Source organism: Aethina tumida, chromosome 3 (assembly GCF_024364675.1).
Source record: "Aethina tumida isolate Nest 87 chromosome 3, icAetTumi1.1, whole genome shotgun sequence".
Taxonomy (NCBI): domain Eukaryota; kingdom Metazoa; phylum Arthropoda; class Insecta; order Coleoptera; family Nitidulidae; genus Aethina; species Aethina tumida.
Window position 1 is genome coordinate 31,282,430 of NC_065437.1, and position 20,814 is coordinate 31,303,243.

A 20,814-nucleotide genomic window follows, 5' to 3' on the forward strand; every position below is an offset into this window, starting at 1 on the left:
GCTTCGAGAAAATTCAGACTACAAAGTATTTTATAACGGATATTTCGTCATGTACATTATTCCGTTCTATGTACCGATTAATAAAATTATTGGGCAATGAAAAACTTAAGCGGTGACCTTTATCTGCACCAAACACGTGAAAGTCGAGTAAGAATGGTCGATTTTCGCATAAAATATGCCTCGCATTATCCAATCAATTTACGTAATGACGAAACGGTGAAAAAAAAAATCAACTGGGTCTTCTTAAATTCGGTGTTTTACGCCTGTTTATAAATCCACAACGTAATTTCCACACGAATAATGGTTGTTGTTGAACAATAGACATCAATAAAAATGTTTATTGGACATTTGAGTTATACAACAAATACAAATGTAGCGTTTATAGTTTATATAGTGTAAATTTAAGTTGGCTAATTGGCGAATATAGTTTTTAGAAGCGGTTTACCTTCGATATTTATCTTAATTTTAACCAGTTTAGAAGTCTTTAGATGTTTCTCATGCAAGGTTAATCAGTCGATTCGCGGCTCGACAATTGGATAAATGCCAGCAACAACAATCATTTCACGGAGAATTATTATAAACCGTTCGCAGAAGTTCATTTCGCTTTTATTGGATGGTGTACTTGGATGGTATTCCGAATTTTTACGATGGTGTCAACTAATAACACCTGTTTTATCACCGTCAAAATTTATCTCTATATCGTTTACATTATAATAATATTGTTTAATTGTATATAAAATAAAAGCGATGTTGTTAAATATTACATAACTAAATTGTAAATTTTGCGACGTACAATTTCCTTAGCTAATTGTTGTTATAAAACAAATATGCTTATAAACAACAAGACCACCTTTACAAATAAATAAATGTAGCTTTTTAAGAAATGTTTATGTGACCTTTTAAATTGAAAACAATAATTGGTTTTAACAAATTGTCACGCAATAAAACATAATATAAAACTAATTACCCTTTATAAATCATTCGTTTAAAACGTTGGCAAGTTGAATAACATTTTATTGTCCTTGTTAAAGTGAGATTAAATTAAATGCAAGTTTTTCGTGTTATATAAAAAGTATATTTGCAATTAGTCATAAATGAGGTATCTGTGACATCAAGACGAACTGAAAAGCGCCAGCGACAAAACAAATGTTTCTAGTCTGAATATTTTGTTTTACTTTCACATTCTGATTCGACGGCATTACGCATTCCTGTACACAAAATAACGGATATTTATAGGTGGGCCATATAAGTGGAACACACAATCTTAATCGCTTCGTCAATAGAGTGGATTCTATTCTTACTCGTCCTCTCGCGATTGTGTTTTCAATTAGGATAACGTGTTCACACGCAAACCTCGACGACTAATAGGTTAATAAATACACACATAATTGGAAATTTAGGTTATTGATAAAAAACTAATCGGATACGTTTCGTACGTACGGCCAGTGGGGAGCCTGATTTGGTGAAATTATCTGTTATAACAACTACCAAAGCACATAATTATATTAAATATTACTTTAAAGAAAAAACTAATAAACAAATCCCGTTGCCAGCAGTTGATTAATTAATAAAACGACTAAATAATGTGTTTTCGATGAGATTTAGAAATCGTTTGGCAGTTGTGTAAACAATGAGCCTCCTTGCGTTTTATTATATTAAACATATTCAATGTTGCATTGTAGTTTCTTCGTCTGTGACCGTTCCATTTAGCGATGTGTGTCAAGTTCGTCGGTAATCTAATTGGCGAAATTGCCATTTGAACATTTGTTTAGCGTACGTGCTGATTCACCGGCTGTACCGCACACCGTAGCCTCAAGAAAAACGTAATTAAGGAGTGCTAAAATATGCACACACACAATTCGGTAGCAATGAAACGTAAGGTCAGTTACTGGTTATTTTTGCGGATCTATGATCGCGGAACATGTAAATTATTTGCGCTCGATGCGAATACGACACATTGACGACATCGCAACGGGTAATTAACATTTTCCGGTATCGATGCATGACACACGCACGTCGCACTACCGACGGGAAATCCATGTGGCTCGAATAGAATGACCCGATAATTGAGCACAAACACTATTAATGACGATTAATAACTCGTTTCGTACGTCTAATAGAGGAAATCGCGAGCATGGGATTAATATACTGTTAATTTGGCACCTCGTAGCTTTCGTTTTGATGTTAAATTGGACGAGCCTTCTTTTTTCTAAACGGAAGTTCTCACGCTGAGAAGACAATGATAAATACGCATGCTACTATAAATTACTTGCAGAGTAACCTTGTTCATTTATTGGATGAAACTTTTTTGTTTGCATCAGTATAAGTATTTGCAGTTCGATGGGATTAACCCGGAGCATAGAATTAAAAAAAAACCTTTATAATAAATATAAATTATTAACAAAATTTAATAATTAACGTATCTGTATAATTATTTATTTTTAAATATTACAATTATAAGTGTTTATTTTAAAAATAACTTGTATAATTAAAGAATTTATAAGATTAAAATATTTTCTTCTATAATTTGTAAATAATTATTTTCATACAAAATTATTCAACTCTTAAAAATGTTAGACTTTTACACATATTTTAGAGGAATACTAACATTCTCGATATAATTACTAATTGATAATTATTCTCGGTATTTATTAAGGCATAAATATCCCGAATATTATCAAAATAAATATCAGCAATCATGTAAATATTATAAAGTAAATTGTAGCAGTTTCCGGCATTATTCTAATCAATGGATAATTGGTCTTGAATTGTTATCAAGAGGGAATGCCGTTCGGGCATAAGACACGTGTCACCGGAAAGAGGAGTTTACCTGAAGTAGGAGAAATTTGACTTATCTTATGCCAAACATTTAGTTCGAGTTATCAAAATATTCGAGGGGCTGCATTTTCATAAAATTTAATTTTTTATAGAAATATTTTAAAGGAATACAACTCGATATAATTCCCATTTGATAATTACACTTGGTATTTATTAAGGCATAAATATCCCAAAAATGATCAAAATAAACATCAGCAAACTCTTAAAAAATGTGAGTTTTTTGGATCAATTTTGGAGCTTGATATAATTATCAATTGATAAATATTAATAAATGCAGCAAAAATGCATTTCATTCTTATATTCGTTGTTATTTAGACGAATTTTGAAAGAATACACAAATATTTCAGATATTATTATTCTTGATATTTATTAAGGTACAAATATCCCAAAAATTATCAAAAAAATATCAGACCTTTAAAAAATGTGAGGCTTTTTAGACAAATTTTGGAGTACAACAAACTTGATATTTATTACCGCATATCATATGATCCAACACTGAAAAGATGGGACTATGTATTTTTATAAATATTTATGAAATTATTGTGGAGATTATGAGGCTACTGTATAATGAAACATGCGGCGATTCCGTTATCTTATCAAATGTAGCCAACATCTGTTTTATTTATCAACCGGTCAACACACTGATTAATTATGTATCGATCAAGATACCACATCTTCATACAAGTACCGAAGTATAAGAAAATCCTGTAAATATTTATAGAAGTTATAAAACCGAATTAAACAGTTTCGAGAGACAATCCACCGAGACAAACGTGGCGATGATGGCGTCTTGCATACAGAACCCCCGCGGTATCAAAGGATTCGTCTTAATTGGTCCGTCGCCGTGGCATGAACACACGCGGTGCCGCGACGTCGACGCTCCCCGCTTTGATCTTCCACTGTCGTGGCGGTGCTGATGAAATCCTTAGCACGGGGGGCACGATTAGTTTCCTCGGCAACTACCGAACGCTCTCATTAATGCCATTGATCTACTCAAAATTTTCATTACACACGTATAATATCATGGTGGTTGGTTATAACTAACCACAAATAGTACACGTTATAATTTCGTTTTCACGATGAACACCCTCTGATTAGCCGACGCCGCCCAAGCATGTGCTCGTAGAGCGTTGCCAAATCAATCGATACGCTAATTTGTCCTGCCGGGTTTGCGCCCCACCGGAGCCTGTGACCGTTCGACCGGACGTTTCGGTGCACCGGATTGATTAACATCATCGATAACCGCGACCTACGTCTCGATTAAAACGTTCATACATACATTCCGCTGTGCAAACACACACAGGTGTGCGTTTGATGAAAGCCTCTGTATGCATGCCGAAGCCTGCGGCGCAAGTTTGACGGAAAAATATCTTACCTGTTGAATTCTGAACGTCCGGTTTAATTCGATAATAAAGTAAATATTGAATTTAGGGAGGATAAAAAATTCTTGATCAATCTTTTAAGTTCCAAAACTTCGATAATTATAACAAATAATTAATTGATCATTATGTGGATCATTATAAAAACTATATCTTCTTAATTTATGTTATGTGTGTTGTTATGAATTAATTAAATTAATAAAGGCGTAATTACATTTTGTTAATTTGTTTTGAACGAGAATGCCAAAATACTTGGCCTTTAGTTATTGTTTAAACAACGAAATGAAAACTGATACCGTCAACGTTTCCATATTGGTAACTTCAAACGTGACTCGAAATGCAAATAAAAACACATAACCGGAACACAAAAAGCATTTTAAAGTCGTCAAAAATATTCGAATCCCCCTTCTAATCCAGTTTCCGGGGTGCCCGCATACGGAGCGTGTCCCAGGGGTGGCGGTCGTCCATTGTCTAGGTATCGACGGGGGCGGCGTGACGGGAGGGCGTCGTGGCGGAGCGTGTGGGAGGGAGCGTAGGACAAGGAAACAATCCCGGGGAACGGCGTTGGGTGTGCAAAAAGAACGGGCCGCGCCACGACGTCGCCACATTCAATCCGCCGCCGCCGCCGTCGCCGCCGCCGCCGCCGCCGCCGCCCGACAACTAAATGTCACAGGCGTTCCCCCGTGTTAAATTACGGCCGTATCGAACCGGGGCGAAGGCAGAAGTTCACGGGTTCACGTGTACTTCACGCGACGCCAAGATAAAAGTCGAATTATTTGCTTCGTACTGTACTTGGGCCGCAAATGTATTTTAAACTTTTTAACGCGTTGCGGTTTCGTGAGATCAACGCGTCGAATCGTCCTAAATATGTACGCGACCCCATATGGTCAATTCGGCACACTGGCGTTATCCAAAAGTAATGTAAATCACCGGACAACTTTAATCCGTACGAGGATACGATTATAAAAGGTTTCCCCCGCATCTCTAATAAAAATAGCCATGCCTCTGACGGGAATAATTCCATTATTTGTGCTGGTTACCTTTGTACACGTGTCATAAAAATTATTATACACGAATAATCGTATAATTATTTTGCTTCGCGACAGTAAACAGAATATTGCATTATTCAAAAGTTCACTTATCTACATGAATAAATATCTGGTGGTAATAATTTTGTTAATATTCGAAATATTTGTCAATGATGTTAATAAATATTTCCAGAAAATGTGATTTTCATTAAACGTGCAATTTAATTTATTGGATTACAATAATAAAAGCCAACTTTCTAATGATTAATCAATTGAAAATGATTCAAAGAGTCGATTGCCTTAATTACTGACGAATCGTTTTGATTCCAATAATATTTAAATAAATTATTATGTATTGAGTTCAGGCTTTTCTTTGGTAGTTACCTCATGAACCAAAGAATTTCTTAATTGTTTACTGTTTGCTGTATTGGGGCACCTGTGAATTGAACGATTTTATTGCTTAATCACGTCAAAAAGGTATTGTTAGTTACATTTCCTTTGGTTAAATATAAACGTAAATTTTAGGTCACCAAAACGATTATTTTGAAAAAAGGTAACATAATTATGGCCATTTATTCCAAATGTATTTTAATTATATTTAAGTTTCATCATGTGTTATTTTTAAATCGGTTTCTTCCAATTTGTCGTCAACTGCATTTATTTATAAAAATGATGATGAAATCCAAATTGTGTATAAATGGCCTCAAATCAAGTAAATAAATAACTATACGACAAATAAACACTTTATCGTTCTTTAGAAAACCATTGATGCAACATGTTGAATATTAATATTGTTGAAAAAATTATATATGTCAAAAAAAAAAACTGCATGGGCCATACTAACGATTTTTATATAAAAATAATGCAAATTCCTGAACGTTAAGATCTGTATCAGTTCAGTAAACTGGTGCATTTTATTTAGATCATTTTTAAAGGCCGACTAGAGAAAACCGTGTGTGTGAAGACGGCAAACATGGCATCCAAACGCGCACACAAACACATAAATAACACTGCCGACGATGAACAGTTAGCTTATCCCACATTCGGTTACAAATAATAATTTACCATTCGGTTTTATTAAACGGTTTCACGAATCGAATTCGATGGGTTCGTGTTCCCCGGAATCGAATCTTTGGAGGATATAATTTTCCTGGCGGCGTTCACGGATTTGATTTCGGGAAAATGAGATGGGGAATAACAGTGAAAACCTGTTCCGGGAAACTCGGCTTGTTCCGACGATAAATAATGTAATTTTCGCGGAAACGTGCGGCACAATTGTTTGTTTCCACCATTGGGAAATTAGTACCTTTCGTTGAGAGGTTGAACGAATTGATGGAATTTTTAGTATTTGCACAACTGCCTGCATTGATAGGCATAGAATGAATTGGACAGTTTTTATAAGGAAATGTGAACATATTTGGATTGTATACGTTATTTTTTCATGTGTGGCTCAAGGTCGACCACTACACTTAGTAAAATTACAACATAGGTCAAGACAAGCTTCGCCTTTGGTTATCGGCCAAACGATGTGGAATGCTGCGTCCTATTAATAAAAATTGTGAAGAAGTTCTTCTTGTGCTTTTGGTTTTAGCCGTCGTCGAGTCGGATGGAATGTTGCCACAGGTCGTGACACCATGAAAAATTCCCCTATCGCGAGAGTAATCGCACCGATTTATCGTCCAACGTAGCACGGCTAATTGCAACGAATAGGAGTATGACGCTTTAATTTTCAACAGTGGATTGCCACAGTCGACGGGTCCGTTTCATAATCGACTTCTCGAACATTGTACACCGTACATTCTGTGTGTTTGTGTGGGTAAAGTGAATCGATTGCTTTGGAGCAGTCCGCCTGGGTTTAATAGCCAGCCACGAGACTGCAAAGAGAGAACACGATTCTGAGTGTATGTGTGTGTGTGCGACTTGTTCCATGAAATGTCAAGGATGTCTGTGTTTTCTCCGCAAGCACAATACACACCAACCCGACCGACCGACTTACTGTAACAATCTGCACACCAGTGTTATTGTTACTGCTAGATGGTTACCGCAGATTTGACATCGTCGATGAATAATCGTTCTCTCTATTAGCGAACGCGAGTTGCCAATGCCTGCAAACATGGTACCTGGTACCGTTAGTTGGGTACCGACGTATGACGTCCTTAAAAATGTATAACATTGCGAAAACGACGCTGCATAATATGTAGCATACACTGAATCTCTTTCGCATGTAAATCCACGAAATGAGTCAGTATCGATGATGCGAACGAAAATCAATAATCATATCTTTAGTTGCATCCAATCCTACTGTTGCTTTCAACTATTTAAGGCGTTGACTTCCTTATTGTCTTGTGCGTGTAATACGTGAGTTTGTTGCATTTCATTACTCATAAATATCCGGTATTGTTTGTCTACGATAGGTAAACCATAACCATAAAATAAAACAAACAATAAAATATAAAATATCAAACATTCATAACAGTAAAAGTAGCAGGTGTCATTGTAAATACCACTAAACATTTTCAATATTCAATTCAGATTCGGATCCTTCAATAAATCAAAATTTATTGAAAGGGACCGCCTCGGAGAATTTGATGGCACACCATAAAATATCGGGGCTTGCTAATAATTATGATTGATAATTGTATTTTACTTAGACCGTTAAGGGGAATTTGATGGCACATCATAAACTAAATGGCTTGATTATATCCAAATGATAATTATATCAAGATTGGTCACAATTCATCTGAAACACATGTACAAACAGCAATTATCCATCACATGAACTGTTACATTTTCAATATTTATAGAGATATTATTATCGAGTTTCGCAAATATATTTGGTGTTCAGGATAAACTGTGAATTCTTCTAAAGCTACGTTGTGGAGGAAGTTGGCGGTTGGGTAGGTTCATCATGAGATGTGCTTCGGTGGCTCATTACTCATTATCACGACCATACGTAAAAGGCATGTCGGTTAATGTTGCATTAGACTAAACAACTATAGTTAACAAAGAGGGTGCACTTTAAAGCCGTATTATCTGATGCCATTCAAGTACTTAATATTTATTTTACAAAATGTACAATAAAAAATACATCTGAAACATTGAAGTGCCCATCTGTGTGTAACCATTATTTTGATTATTTTGGCCTATATCAAATATCAATATTCGTGATATATACCTTTAAAGGGATTTACTAAAATTTTAACTAATCACGCTCCAGTGTGGGTTTAATTTCACTCAATAAAAGCTTGAATTTAAATTTTGTTTTTAGGAAAATTGTAAACCACAGTAAAAAAAATGTGTTATAATAATAATATGGTTGCATTTCTTTAAATTATTATTGGTACTTTGTGTTACTTATTTAGATACATAATTTTAACACTTCTACTTATTAAAAAACTAATATTATTATAGCTATTCAGAAAGCTCGTCAAAGACGTACTGTTATTCGTTTAAAAAAAATATTATGTTTATAATTAGTATGTAATAAAGAAAATTTAAGAATTATTTCCATTATTTTTTTTTTTAAATTATACCCTCTTAAAAATATACAAAACACCATTAAAGAAAACTAAGAAATACTTTTAATAATTATCTAATCTTTATTATACAATTTTTGAATCCCATAAAAACATAGAATTATGTGATTTTTATATTATTTGGATATATGATTTTAACATTAAAAAACTAACATTTAAATATTAATAGCCATTGCCAAAGCTCGATAAAGATCTACTGTTTTTCATTAAAAAATATATTAAGTTTATAATTGGTATGTAATAAAGAAAAAATACAAAATACTAAGTAAATAGTTTTGATAAATATCCTATATTTACATAATTTTTTCGAACTCCGTAAAATATAACAATTTTTTTTTATTGGCCATTGTCCCGAACGTAAATGTCTTATTGTTTATGGTAATAACAATGGACCGCTCGAGAGCGTGTAGCACATTCAAAAATGCGCCAATTACCGCCAGCAATTTCCAGACGCAGTTTGTCGACCGCAATTTAAACGACCCTTTTCCAAACCCGTGTACATTTCGTCGACTGATGATGGTCCGCTACTTTATTCTTTTGATACCCGCACGGACACAAAGCTACACACCGTTAAATTATGAACGAAGGCGCCGGGGTCTTTGAGCCGCGTCAAAGATGAATGCGCGCCCGCAAATAGTTCGCTCGCGGGGACACGCAGCGAAAAATAATGCATTCCTGTCGCGCGCCACTCGGAAATTAATTACCGGGACATTTACTATTTGGTGTAGTTGCCCGGCTCGGCTCTCGTCTCGCTCCCCGGTGCACCGGCGGTGGCGCCAAAGGAGCGACGCTTCGACAAAAACCGCCTTCGTCGACGCCGCCGCCGCCGACCGCTAAAGGACGTTAATTAGCCGAGTCCGGTAACTGATTGCGAATTTCAATTACGTCGGTGCGCCAAGATGCGTTACGAAGAGCGCATCTGAATCGGACTCGGTTCCGTGACCAGTTCGTGGAACTTGTATCGTCTGCCTGGGCTGACGTGATGCACATCACGATAGGTCCATTTATATCAAACTTCTTGATATGTATCGGGTTACCAACTTTAAGGGGATTAACCGAGATATTAATTATAGTAAATCTCAAACAGTTTCATATTTTCAATACAAATACTATAAATGGTGCATATTCTTCACACAAAGTAACTGATCATTTCCGGTTTTAGTCAAGTCAAAACCGAAACACGGACCCGTTCCTTTGACGTGGACCTCAGAGATACGCAGAAAAAAATTACACCGGCATGAGTGAGTTTGTTCCTCGATGTTGCGAAGGCACGTTCTCACCGGGACCTTTTGGCAAGATCGATCCATGTTTGTACAAGCCCATCCGGTTTCCGACCCACACACGTCAACTAATTTATTACGTTATTAAGCCAACCGCTCGTTCCCGTACGTCACACGGTGATACACGCCAAACAGCGCGTTTGTTCAAATGAATAGACGGACGCATTTTTTCATTAAATAGTCATAGCCTTCAACGGGAACTATTTACTGCAGGATTTCCAGGTCCATGGAAATATATGTACATCGACATATTTATATCAAAATAGACTCTCGAACTTCGACAACACGAACCAGGAATCCCCACAAAAAAAATCGAGTTAAATAATAAATAAAATACATACACAGAATGTTATAAATGCGTATTTATCATGTAAATATAATAAAGTAGATATAACAAAAAATACTGCTAAAGTACACTACTTATCAGAAATAACATTTTGAAACCTATAAATATATTGTGTTATTTTTTTATTTTAATGCATAAAAGTTGTTATTTGTGTTTACCGAGAGGATTTTTATTTTCATTTTTATAAAAAGGTACGATTAATCCATAGTTGTCAACATTTTTATACTTAGGTTTTATCACACGAAGCTTAGTTATTGATATACAGAATTTTAACAACAAATCACTGATTTATTGGGACCCCCGAAGAATTTTTTGAATATGGACAAATGAAAATTTGCACCAACCACAATTTGATAACAGTATGACGTCCAGAAACGACCAAATCGTCAATCGATCCCATTAGAACATTTAATAAACGATCCAATAATAGACTGACAATTTGGTAAATCGGAAACAGAAATTGGACGGATGATTAAACCATTGATTTACCGACAACCATTCACGTCGGTGTATCGCCTAATTGAATTTAAAACTGCACCGGTTCACGATTGAAATACGGCCCCCGATTGTTTTATATCGCGGGCGTGAAAATCGATGGTGTTTCTTCCCGAACCGACCGCCCGGAATATTTCACGACCCATAAAACTTTCATTCCATCGCCCATCATCATCATCTACTCAATTTTTATTCGATACTTCGGCGTGTTTGTCTTTCAAGACGGGGCGGGTCGCAAACTTAATGATTGTCAAAGCTTATCGATCTATTGGAATTGTCACACGTTTCGCGGTTAATTTCTTTGCATCGTAATTGATTTTTACTAGATTAATTTAATGTTCAAACCAATTTCAATGATAAACAACAACAAATAATAAAATTTTTAGTGGTTGTGATAGTTAACATTCTCATAAATTCCAATAATTACAATTTAATAGTGCTTTTAAAAGCTAGTAAAATGGACTTATATTTCCATTATGTGGGATGAGCCTCGAAAGCCATATTGAATATTTCATTAGCAAATTAATGTCTCGTAATAATTATACTACTTACCCCATTTTCACTTCCTAGGAACTTTATTGTGGGAGTCTGACTAAATTTATTCTGAAACAAATACAAATCGTTAATGTACAATAAAACCATTCATTAAATAAATATAAACAATTAATCCATTTTCACAACACACAATACAAGAATTTTTAAAAAATAATCAAGGTCTTAGACACTTTTGCTAATTGCAACGTAACTCAGGGTTATTTATTCGATCTTTGCTAATTGCTACCTCCAGGGTTATTATCGGAATGTGCGAGTTCAGATTTTTTTCAACGGGGTATCAAGGTCGTCGTTTTTAATTTGTCTTTATACAACGATACACTTTATTACTGCAGTAAGTTCAAATGCGTTCGGTCGTTATCTTATCTCCCTTGGAGCTTTGATTAATCAACGAAATGGAAAATTACTTGCGCTAATGGACATTAATCATTTCCAATGCAGTTTCACACATAAATAAATGCAGTCGTGAATGCGGAGACACTAATAAAAAAAGCTACTCAAGAACTCGACATTAATTCATTTATAATAATTATTCTCTAGCGGGAATAAAGAATGTCGTTTAAGAGCTGTAAAATCTGTATCAAAGGTGGTAACGGTGTTTAAATACCTGTTATTCTAATAAGTAATATGATTTTATAATGTTTCCTCTGTTGGCCAAAAATAAACCACAATTAATATTTGTGGAACTTTTAAACACAAATCCATTAAAATGCAATTATCCCGAGGCGCAACATAATCTTTCTAACTTTCGTCATCTTTGGTTTATGTAATTGGCATAGTTCTATTTAATTTACATATTCTTAATTTTTATTACAAATCCAATGTAGCAACTATCCTAATTTGAATGGCCAAATAGTGACTATTCAATCTCTATAAGTTACGGAAGAACGATTAACGCAAAGGCAAATAAAAAATTAAAATACTCGCGTGAAAGCGGCTGACACTCAAGTTACAACCAGTAAACTTCGAATCAACAAGGAAATGAACGTAATCATGAAAGGAAGCAGAAGATCCTCTAATTATTTTTCAATAGGTTGAAGGCCGAACAATTCGTCATAATGCAATTTAATTGTAATTGATTTTTTAACTGTGTAAGATTGAAATTTTAATACAATTACTCACTTATATATAATAAGTTACGAAGACATTCAAACAGAACAATTTTTTAGAGACGCTCAGTTCAAAATTCGGGCATTTCCGTTTTGGAGAAGCGGTGCGTCCTACTTGCCGCAACTCGCCCATCGGACTTGATGCCGGTTAATTATCATAATAATAAATCCACACGTCACCCAAAAGCGCGACTGCGGCTCATCTACATAAGACGTAGTCGTTCGGTAGTCTTTTTCCGTGCCACCGGGAGATTCGTCCGACTGTTTCGTTAAACACGCTTGAGTTCCCTATTTGATTTATTAAAGGTGACCTCCATGAATATGTCGTGGCAGACCCAGATACCCTTTAGTATTTTACTCTGTTCCCCAATATATTATCACCGATAATTGCAACTAATGAATAACTTTCTATATATTCATTTTATTGGTGCTAACACATAATAATCAAGTAGACAAATAATTTCGTTATGCTTTAGTTTTAGGGTACCACCGAGAGTCGTGGGCTTCTTTTTATTGACAAGTATTTATTTACGACCAACAACAGGTAAAGATTGCCATCTTGTAGATCACAGCTGTGTAACACGGACATGATTGACGACATTCCTTTTGTACAACTTAAAACCGTGTGTGCCGTACTTCATTATCTTTTGTCAAAGTGTTTCGATTCGTGTCCCACCACCAACCTGATGAATAATTTAAACTCAAACATGAATTTAGTGCACGAAAATCGGTTCCCCGGGCCAAGGCCGCCAGCCACCAGTTCGTGCGGACCTTTTGATGGATTCGATCACGTCCCGTGAAAAGGAGAGAGGAGACCCACAGCCAGAACCAATACACACACGGCAATAAACACGGAGAAGACGTCAGTATAGAGGGGGAGAAACAGAGCAAGAGAGAAAGACGAAACCTTCATGGTGGCGGTGTCGCCGTAAAGGCACTTCCGTCACCTCGGGCCTGAATCCGAGGCGCGGGGCACCGCGTGGAGAGGACCCACTCCCTCGTCACCCGGATGGGGGACGACGACGCGGATCCGGTCCGCGGTACGGCGGAGGTGGAGGAGGCGGCGGCGGCGGCGGCGGAGGCGTGTGCACAGGCACTCACATGAACACACGACGCGGTGCATCGATTTGCTAGGGTCGGACCGTCGATCCACTGCACACGTTCGTCGGTGCACTTTCAGGCCGGGCTCCAGGTCAACGGGTGGTTTGAATACGTGCATATTGAGCGACACGTTGTCGAGCCACAATCCTTCTTTTGTACCGGTCGCCAACTGGTTAATATGTAGATGGATGGCAAAACTTTACGAAGGTTAAACATGGAATTAGAGTCACAAAAAATAATTAATATATTTTTAAATTTGGAAACGGTTCAACACACGTTCGGGGAATCCACTGCGTCCTTCAAATTTGTTGAAAACATTAGCACAGAACGCTGTGACATTACTGTTACTAGACGAAATTTTCCACCGCATTCCCTCCGTTAATCGCGTCATTTTGTTTAATAAAACTGCGTACTCTCATCCAGTAACGAAATCAGTCACGGTTACACACGCCACTGATTCCTGGAAGTAAAAATTAGCGTAGTTAAGCCACCAGGAAACGACTAATGATTCACGGCGCCAAAGAACATATTCATCATTAAATATAATTAAAAAGTCGGTACGCTTAACAACCAACCTGTACGAAACAGTCCAATCCAATCGACAGAAACATCAATAAATAAGTAAACGAGGAAGACCAGGTAGACATTTAATCCGTATGAAATCAACCCAATCACGCGAGTAAAAGTGAGGCGAAACTTCTGCCTTCAGCGAACATACAAAAAAATTTAATTATCGCTATTCAGTGGCAGCAAGTGAAAATAAACGTGCACAAAAAGCGGTGGATATCTTGGAAAATATGCAAAGTTATGCGGCCTTTTTTTATTGGGATTATCTCGATTTGTCCATACATATTTTATTTATTTTATATGGCCATCAATGTTAATTTCACTTGCATTACGAAATTCTCAATTTCCATTAAAAATTCGAATCTGTACCACAGAATAAAACACTTTTTTGGAGGTGTTAGTGATTACTTATAACGTGTAACTTATTTAAATTATCATTGTGGGAGTCTACAAAGTTATAACGGTAAAAACTAGTCGTACTTAATTAATTGATAATCAGCATATCCTTCAGGTCATTGTCGAATTCATAGCGTTAAACAAAGTGTCTTTCTCTTCATGCAAGCAACAAAGTCACGCGACCCAATCAATTTTTACGTCGACACCACAAGGCAAGATTGTATGCATAATTCCAAATCATAATCTCGCAAAAACAACTAAATCCCCGTGGCATTATCTCAGAGCAAAATCGAATTCTTCAGCGAATAGTAAGTGGGTCAATGTATTTTTGCATAGAAATTAATCGCCTAGTAATTACGTGTAGTTACGAATTGGCAAGGCCGAATCCGTATTTCGACGGTATTCAGGAAAAGAACCGATCGCACAGATGCACAAAATTCTAGCTCAATAGGACAGTCGATTATTTTTCAGGTCAAAACAACGAAGTTAGAATTTCTCAGGCCGTCGTGTGTCTTCTTTTAATTGAACAAAATCATTTCCGTTTATTCAGCACGGCACGACCTTGTCGAAATCGCACCGGTTCAGGTGAAACTCGTGGCAGGTCGCTTGTCGACGAAGAGGCAGCAGGTAGTCGAAATGTATTGTCGTGCTTCGACCGCCCGTCACTGCCGTATTGGCAACAAAGTGAACTGTCAGATTTCGGCATGAGGTGCACACACGCCGACATCTCTCCTCCGAAACGGTCGTAAATAAGTCTTCGGTTACGACCACCTGCCCCAACCGTACACATTTTCGGAATCCAGGCTTTAAAATTTGTGCACGAGCATTCGGGGGGTTCGTTTCTCCGAGACCCTTTAAATAATTAAATGCCCCGTGGGTCGCCAATGCCGTTAAACAAAAGAATGCGTTTCTTCCCCTAATTTATTACACGGGGTACTGCACACATGCAACCGACTAAAATTAAGGGGAAGCAACAGGTTTTCGTTTTCCGCCCCTCACCGTTGGTATATGCACGGTGTGCCATTTAACACCGAATTTCATTACGCGGCCGCCACACGTTAGTCTAAAAGTAGAAAAAATGTGTGTGACGGAAACAGATGACACATTTATAACGTCGATTTTTTTTGTACCCCCTTCTATTTACCTTGATATAGTTTTCAACGACCAAATGTCAAGGGAATCTCTTCCAGCAACGTTGGTTTTTATGTCGAATGCAATTTCATCAATGCAGTAAATCATTTGAGTCCAACACATCAATTATTTAATTTATACATAGGAGAATTAATGCAAACACCGTTTAGAACAAGCAGTTAATTGGTATCATTGCCAATTTGCGACTGCACATCTTCTGCAATTTAAATAATGAAATGGAGGAAATTTAATTAACATTTAAGCAATTATTTTAATTATTATTCTTCTAAACAATGATTCATATATACATGTAATAGTTTCTCAACAATTAATTTTCCCCTGTGAACGCCTTTGAAGTGCATACCAACCTAAATTTAATGAGTTATAAATAAAACACTAACGTTCATTTTTTTATACCTGACAAGTTTTAATATGCCGTTATTACTGTTAAAATTACAACTTTCTAAGTTACATTTATTGCGAAATCTATAGAGTCATTAGAGCGCCACAAAAGTGTTAAATTGAGATTTGGAGTTGTTGGATAAAAAAAAGAAAACAGTAATTTAAAATATAAAGTCTTAATAATAATAAACAGTCCTTCTAAGGTATTACAACAAACAAATTACACCGTAAAATTTACATAACAATCGCTTCAACAGCCGACGGTATTATGTTAAAATTTATTAAGATTTTCAAATAATACTGATTCCAAACCTTGAAAAATAACCCGATAATAACGTTGTAAACAAATCTTAAGACGCCGATTGTCGATTACACCTTTTTGCATTATTTATTTTGTATAATTTAGATTGTTTATTTGTGGCTTTTGAATAAATTACCCAATTATAATTAATTTGTGAAATCAGCCGAGGCATTCTTGGCTGATTTCCCGTTATTCGTGTTATTGCTTTTGCGCCATGACTCACGCACGTATTCTTTCTCGATATTGTGACAATATCCACAAAAATGCATTGATGTGACCCCGATTTTGTTTATTTTTGTGACCAGCCGCATCCACACAACCAACCAACCAACCTGTCGTCATTGATACATCAACACCGTAATTTATTAAGTCCAAATTTCTCTTATTGTGGAATACGCGTACTTAAAAACAATTCGAAATAACGTATTATTATCTTATTACCAAGGCGATTACGCTGCCATGCGAGGCTGTTTACGGGAAAAGCTTTAATCGCAGCACAAAATATTTTTTAAATCAATGTCATGACAAACTGCTGGCACACGAAAAAATGAAAGTCAATTTGTTAATTAATTGTGCAACCTCGAGTTTTAGATACAATTTGTGGTTTTCCATCCAGGACCAACGACGGAGATGCTAAAATGAATGTAAACAAATTTTACTTGGTTCAGAAAAACATTGTTCAAGAGGAGGGATCGTAAATGGAGTAAAAGTCAACATCAAAAGGCGTCTGTAATTTGTAATTATGATGCAAATTAACCAGGCACATTAGAGATAGGAAGCTGCTGCGGAAACGGTTACGAGAAATTGCCGCGTTTGTGTAGTATTTTCTCCTGTTCCGATACAAATTGCGTATATTGCCTTTTAGGTTTTCTACATTCCTTAATTTGTGTTAACAGTCATGTTTATGAAGTCGTTCACAAATGAAATCGATTAGATAGCGTATTTATGTGTTGTTTATGCAGCCAGTGGTGTTTAAAATTTATTATTTCTCAGGAAATCTCAAACTGCGTTAATATTAATATTCGATGTTCACATTTCCAAATATTAAGGTAAAGTCCTCGAGCCAGAGAGAGGTAGTTCCAACCTTGCATTATTCCGTGCACAAGGTGGTGGTTATCACACAAAAGGCACCCGAAGACAATCCGCCCCGTCGGCATGCAATTAACAAGTAGCGCGTGTCGTAGGTTCGCGAATCGTGCCTCAACACTTTCGTTTTTCAAATCGCGTCTCGCTGCTCTTATCCGCGCCGTGAACGACGTGTGGGTGGGTGGAAAACCAGTTCCACTTTACCAAACACACACACGACCGCTATCTATCCCGTCTATCTCCCTGAATCGCCTTTAATCTCGTGTTACGTCGAATTGCAATTTTTGTCGGTGCAATTTGCCATTCTCGACCGACTGCCTGGTCGTGACATAATCGAATTCTGGGACTTTACCCGCTACAAACGAGCCGGATCTCCACCGCTAATTGAATAACGACAAGACTAGAAAGAATCTCGATCTAACGTGATTGTATCTCGTGTCTACATTTCAGATATTTAAATTAATTAAAATCGAAGTTCGTTAATTGTTAAAAATGTTTATATAGTACACTTGAACCATGATTTGCCACAAAAAAATTCGACTTATCAAGACTTTGAATTATTAAATAAAATACATACATAGAAAGTTATAAATGTGTATTCATCATGCAAATATGACTTAAGCTAGATATTATAAAACTATATATCAAACATAACATTTTGAAACCTATAAAATATGTATTATATAATATAAAGTATTGTAATTTATGTATTTTTTTATTTTAATGGAAAAAAATTAATTATTTATTATTTTCAAAAAAAAGCTACGATTAAATCATTCTAGAATAGCTTTGTTAATAGCTGTCAATCATTACCATTGTAGGGGTTCTCTGTAAGACATTTAAATGGAAAAACTCTTAATTGTAAGAGTTTCCGGCATTATTCTAATTAATCGATAATTAATCTTAGAATTGTTGCCTTCAGGGAATGCCGTTCGGGCATAAGACAGGTATCATCGGAAAGGAAAAACCTCGAGGAGTTTACCTGAGACAGTAGAAATATCGACTTATCAAGATATTCGAGTAATCAAAGTTCGACTGTGTATACTTCTAAATTTGGTCTAAAACGTCTTCAGAAAGAAGAATCTTAACTCCAATTAAACACGTTTGTTATTAAAAATACGTAAATTAAATATAAAAATACTACAGAAACAAATAAAAAGTATGCATTCAAAATTAAATTTGATTAACATATTTTGACAAATTTCAAAATTTATGTGCTTGTTATTATGTAACATAAACATAATCTTAATAAGACTTTTACTTTTCTTGCTAGCATTGTTTGTCATTTTGTCTTTTATGCTAATAACTATTTTAAAAGCTCGTTAAAGTTGTATTGTTTTTCATTAAAAAAATTATTTGTTTTTTACTAATAAGACTGATTATATTTTAAATTAAAGGAATTAATAAAACTTACTTTTTATCACATACATCCTTTTATCTATGGAAATTTAATAGTTTTTTGAGTACACCCTGATAAAACTGTTAAAAATAGTTTTATTTCTAGTTTAGGTAAACCTTTATATTTAAACATAAAATTATTATTCTATGAAAGAGGATATTGTGAGTCCCCATTTGAAATACTGATCCTCACTATTTTAAGGTAGTGTACCTAGTTATAAACATGAACAACTTGAAAAACAAAATAAGGCATTGAGAAATTCTTTCATATAATAATAATAAGTATAAACCTATTAAGACAATGTTGATTCAATATTTTTAAATGAGATATCTGTATAGCAAAATCTATAATGTTAATTTATTTATATCTAAATTGAAAATAAGAATTACAAGGCCGTTACTTAAAAGAATGACGAGACAATTTCTGATTGCGAAATACATTTTTTATTTGTTAATTTCTGTCTACAATTCTATTATTTATTAAATTTTTATATTTACTAAATAGACAAATTAATATTTTATGATTATCTACAAATATTGGATTGTTAAGACCTGTAAAAATATAACAATTTTATTTCTATTGGCCACATTTTCAGAATGAAATTTATTCAACATATTTGGCGATGTTAAAAATGTATAATTATTAAATAATAAATAAAAACAGTAAAAACTCATGGTTTCTACATCTGTCTAAATTAATTTTTTATATAATTAAACATGAAATAATTATTTACCACTATTTGTTATCTGTATTATTTTCTTAAGCCTATTAAAACATTTTTTAAAATAATTGTTTTTTGTTAATAATTTATTATAAAGCAAATTTAAGAATTATTTTTATTGTGTGCGTTCTTTATGTATGGAAGATATTTAAAATATCATAAAATTTTTATAGTTGTAAACTTGATATGTATTTATCTGTTATATATTATTAATATCAAATTCTTTAGAATGCTGACGAAAATAATAATCTAAAATCAAAAAATGATGAAGGAAAGCTGGAGGGCGACATTCTTATCATTTGCTGAAACATAATCATTGGTATAATAGCTCCTCCAACGAGAACGGATAACCTGCTGTACGGTTGCGGCGTTTTTTTCTTTTCTACGACGTGAAAGTTGCAAATTAATAGCTCTAAATCGTTTATTGTTCCACCTCGGAACTACACGTCTCGGAGCCTCGCTTCCCAATATCCGTCCGCATCCGTTCGACAACGTCACAGTACGGTGGCCTGACTAGAAATCAAAACAGATGCGGCCGATGATTTAATTCCCAACGCCGTAGCCGATAAAGGCAGTTAATGACTTAAGTGTGTATCAGGGGAACACGCCCGTAATATGTGCCTGTCGTGCGTTTTTTCTTTTTTGGAGATATATCAGTCCTAACGCTTGGAACGTAATACTAACGACTTTCACGTCCAACCAGTTCCTACGCACTCCTCGTCACGTACGTTGCATCCGAGCAATTTGAGATGAACGAATTTGCCTCTTCACCGTCGCCATTTTCGAATTGCAGGCGAAACGTAATCGAGTAATCCCCGGCTTTTCAGATTAACGACTGACAATCGTTTTCACTTAACTAAGTGCCACGTCTGTTCGCAACACCCTCGATTATTGTTCCTCTCCGCAAAACACAATTTGCGACGGAACATATGCAAAATCGTTGTGCAGCGTGTTGGTTTAATGATAAAAAATCACTATTGCACGAGATAACGTGTGTAGGTCAAACAGTTTTATCAGATTTATTAAACGGTTTCTGCATCACACGGTGACGTAAAATCAATGCGCGTTGGTAACAACAACGTTCGGCAGTATTGGAGGCGCAAACGATAATTATCCCCAATTAATAGCCCGCTGCAGAACGCTGTCA

At 35.6% G+C, this 20,814-nt stretch overlaps 1 protein-coding gene across 2 annotated transcripts in view; it reads right to left on the reverse strand.

Annotated features, from left to right (window-relative positions):
- The window catches only part of LOC109604181 (RNA polymerase II elongation factor Ell), a 44,736-nt gene that overhangs the window by 9,367 nt on the left and 14,555 nt on the right, over positions 1 to 20,814 (reverse strand). For both annotated transcript variants that reach the window (XR_007547564.1, XM_020020708.2), the window contains exon 3: positions 11,455 to 11,505. Coding sequence is in view for 1 of the 2 variants with exons in the window: in XM_020020708.2 (XP_019876267.2) it covers positions 11,455 to 11,505 (51 nt within the window). In the remaining variant the exon portion in view is untranslated. The remainder of the gene's footprint in view (positions 1 to 11,454; positions 11,506 to 20,814) is intronic.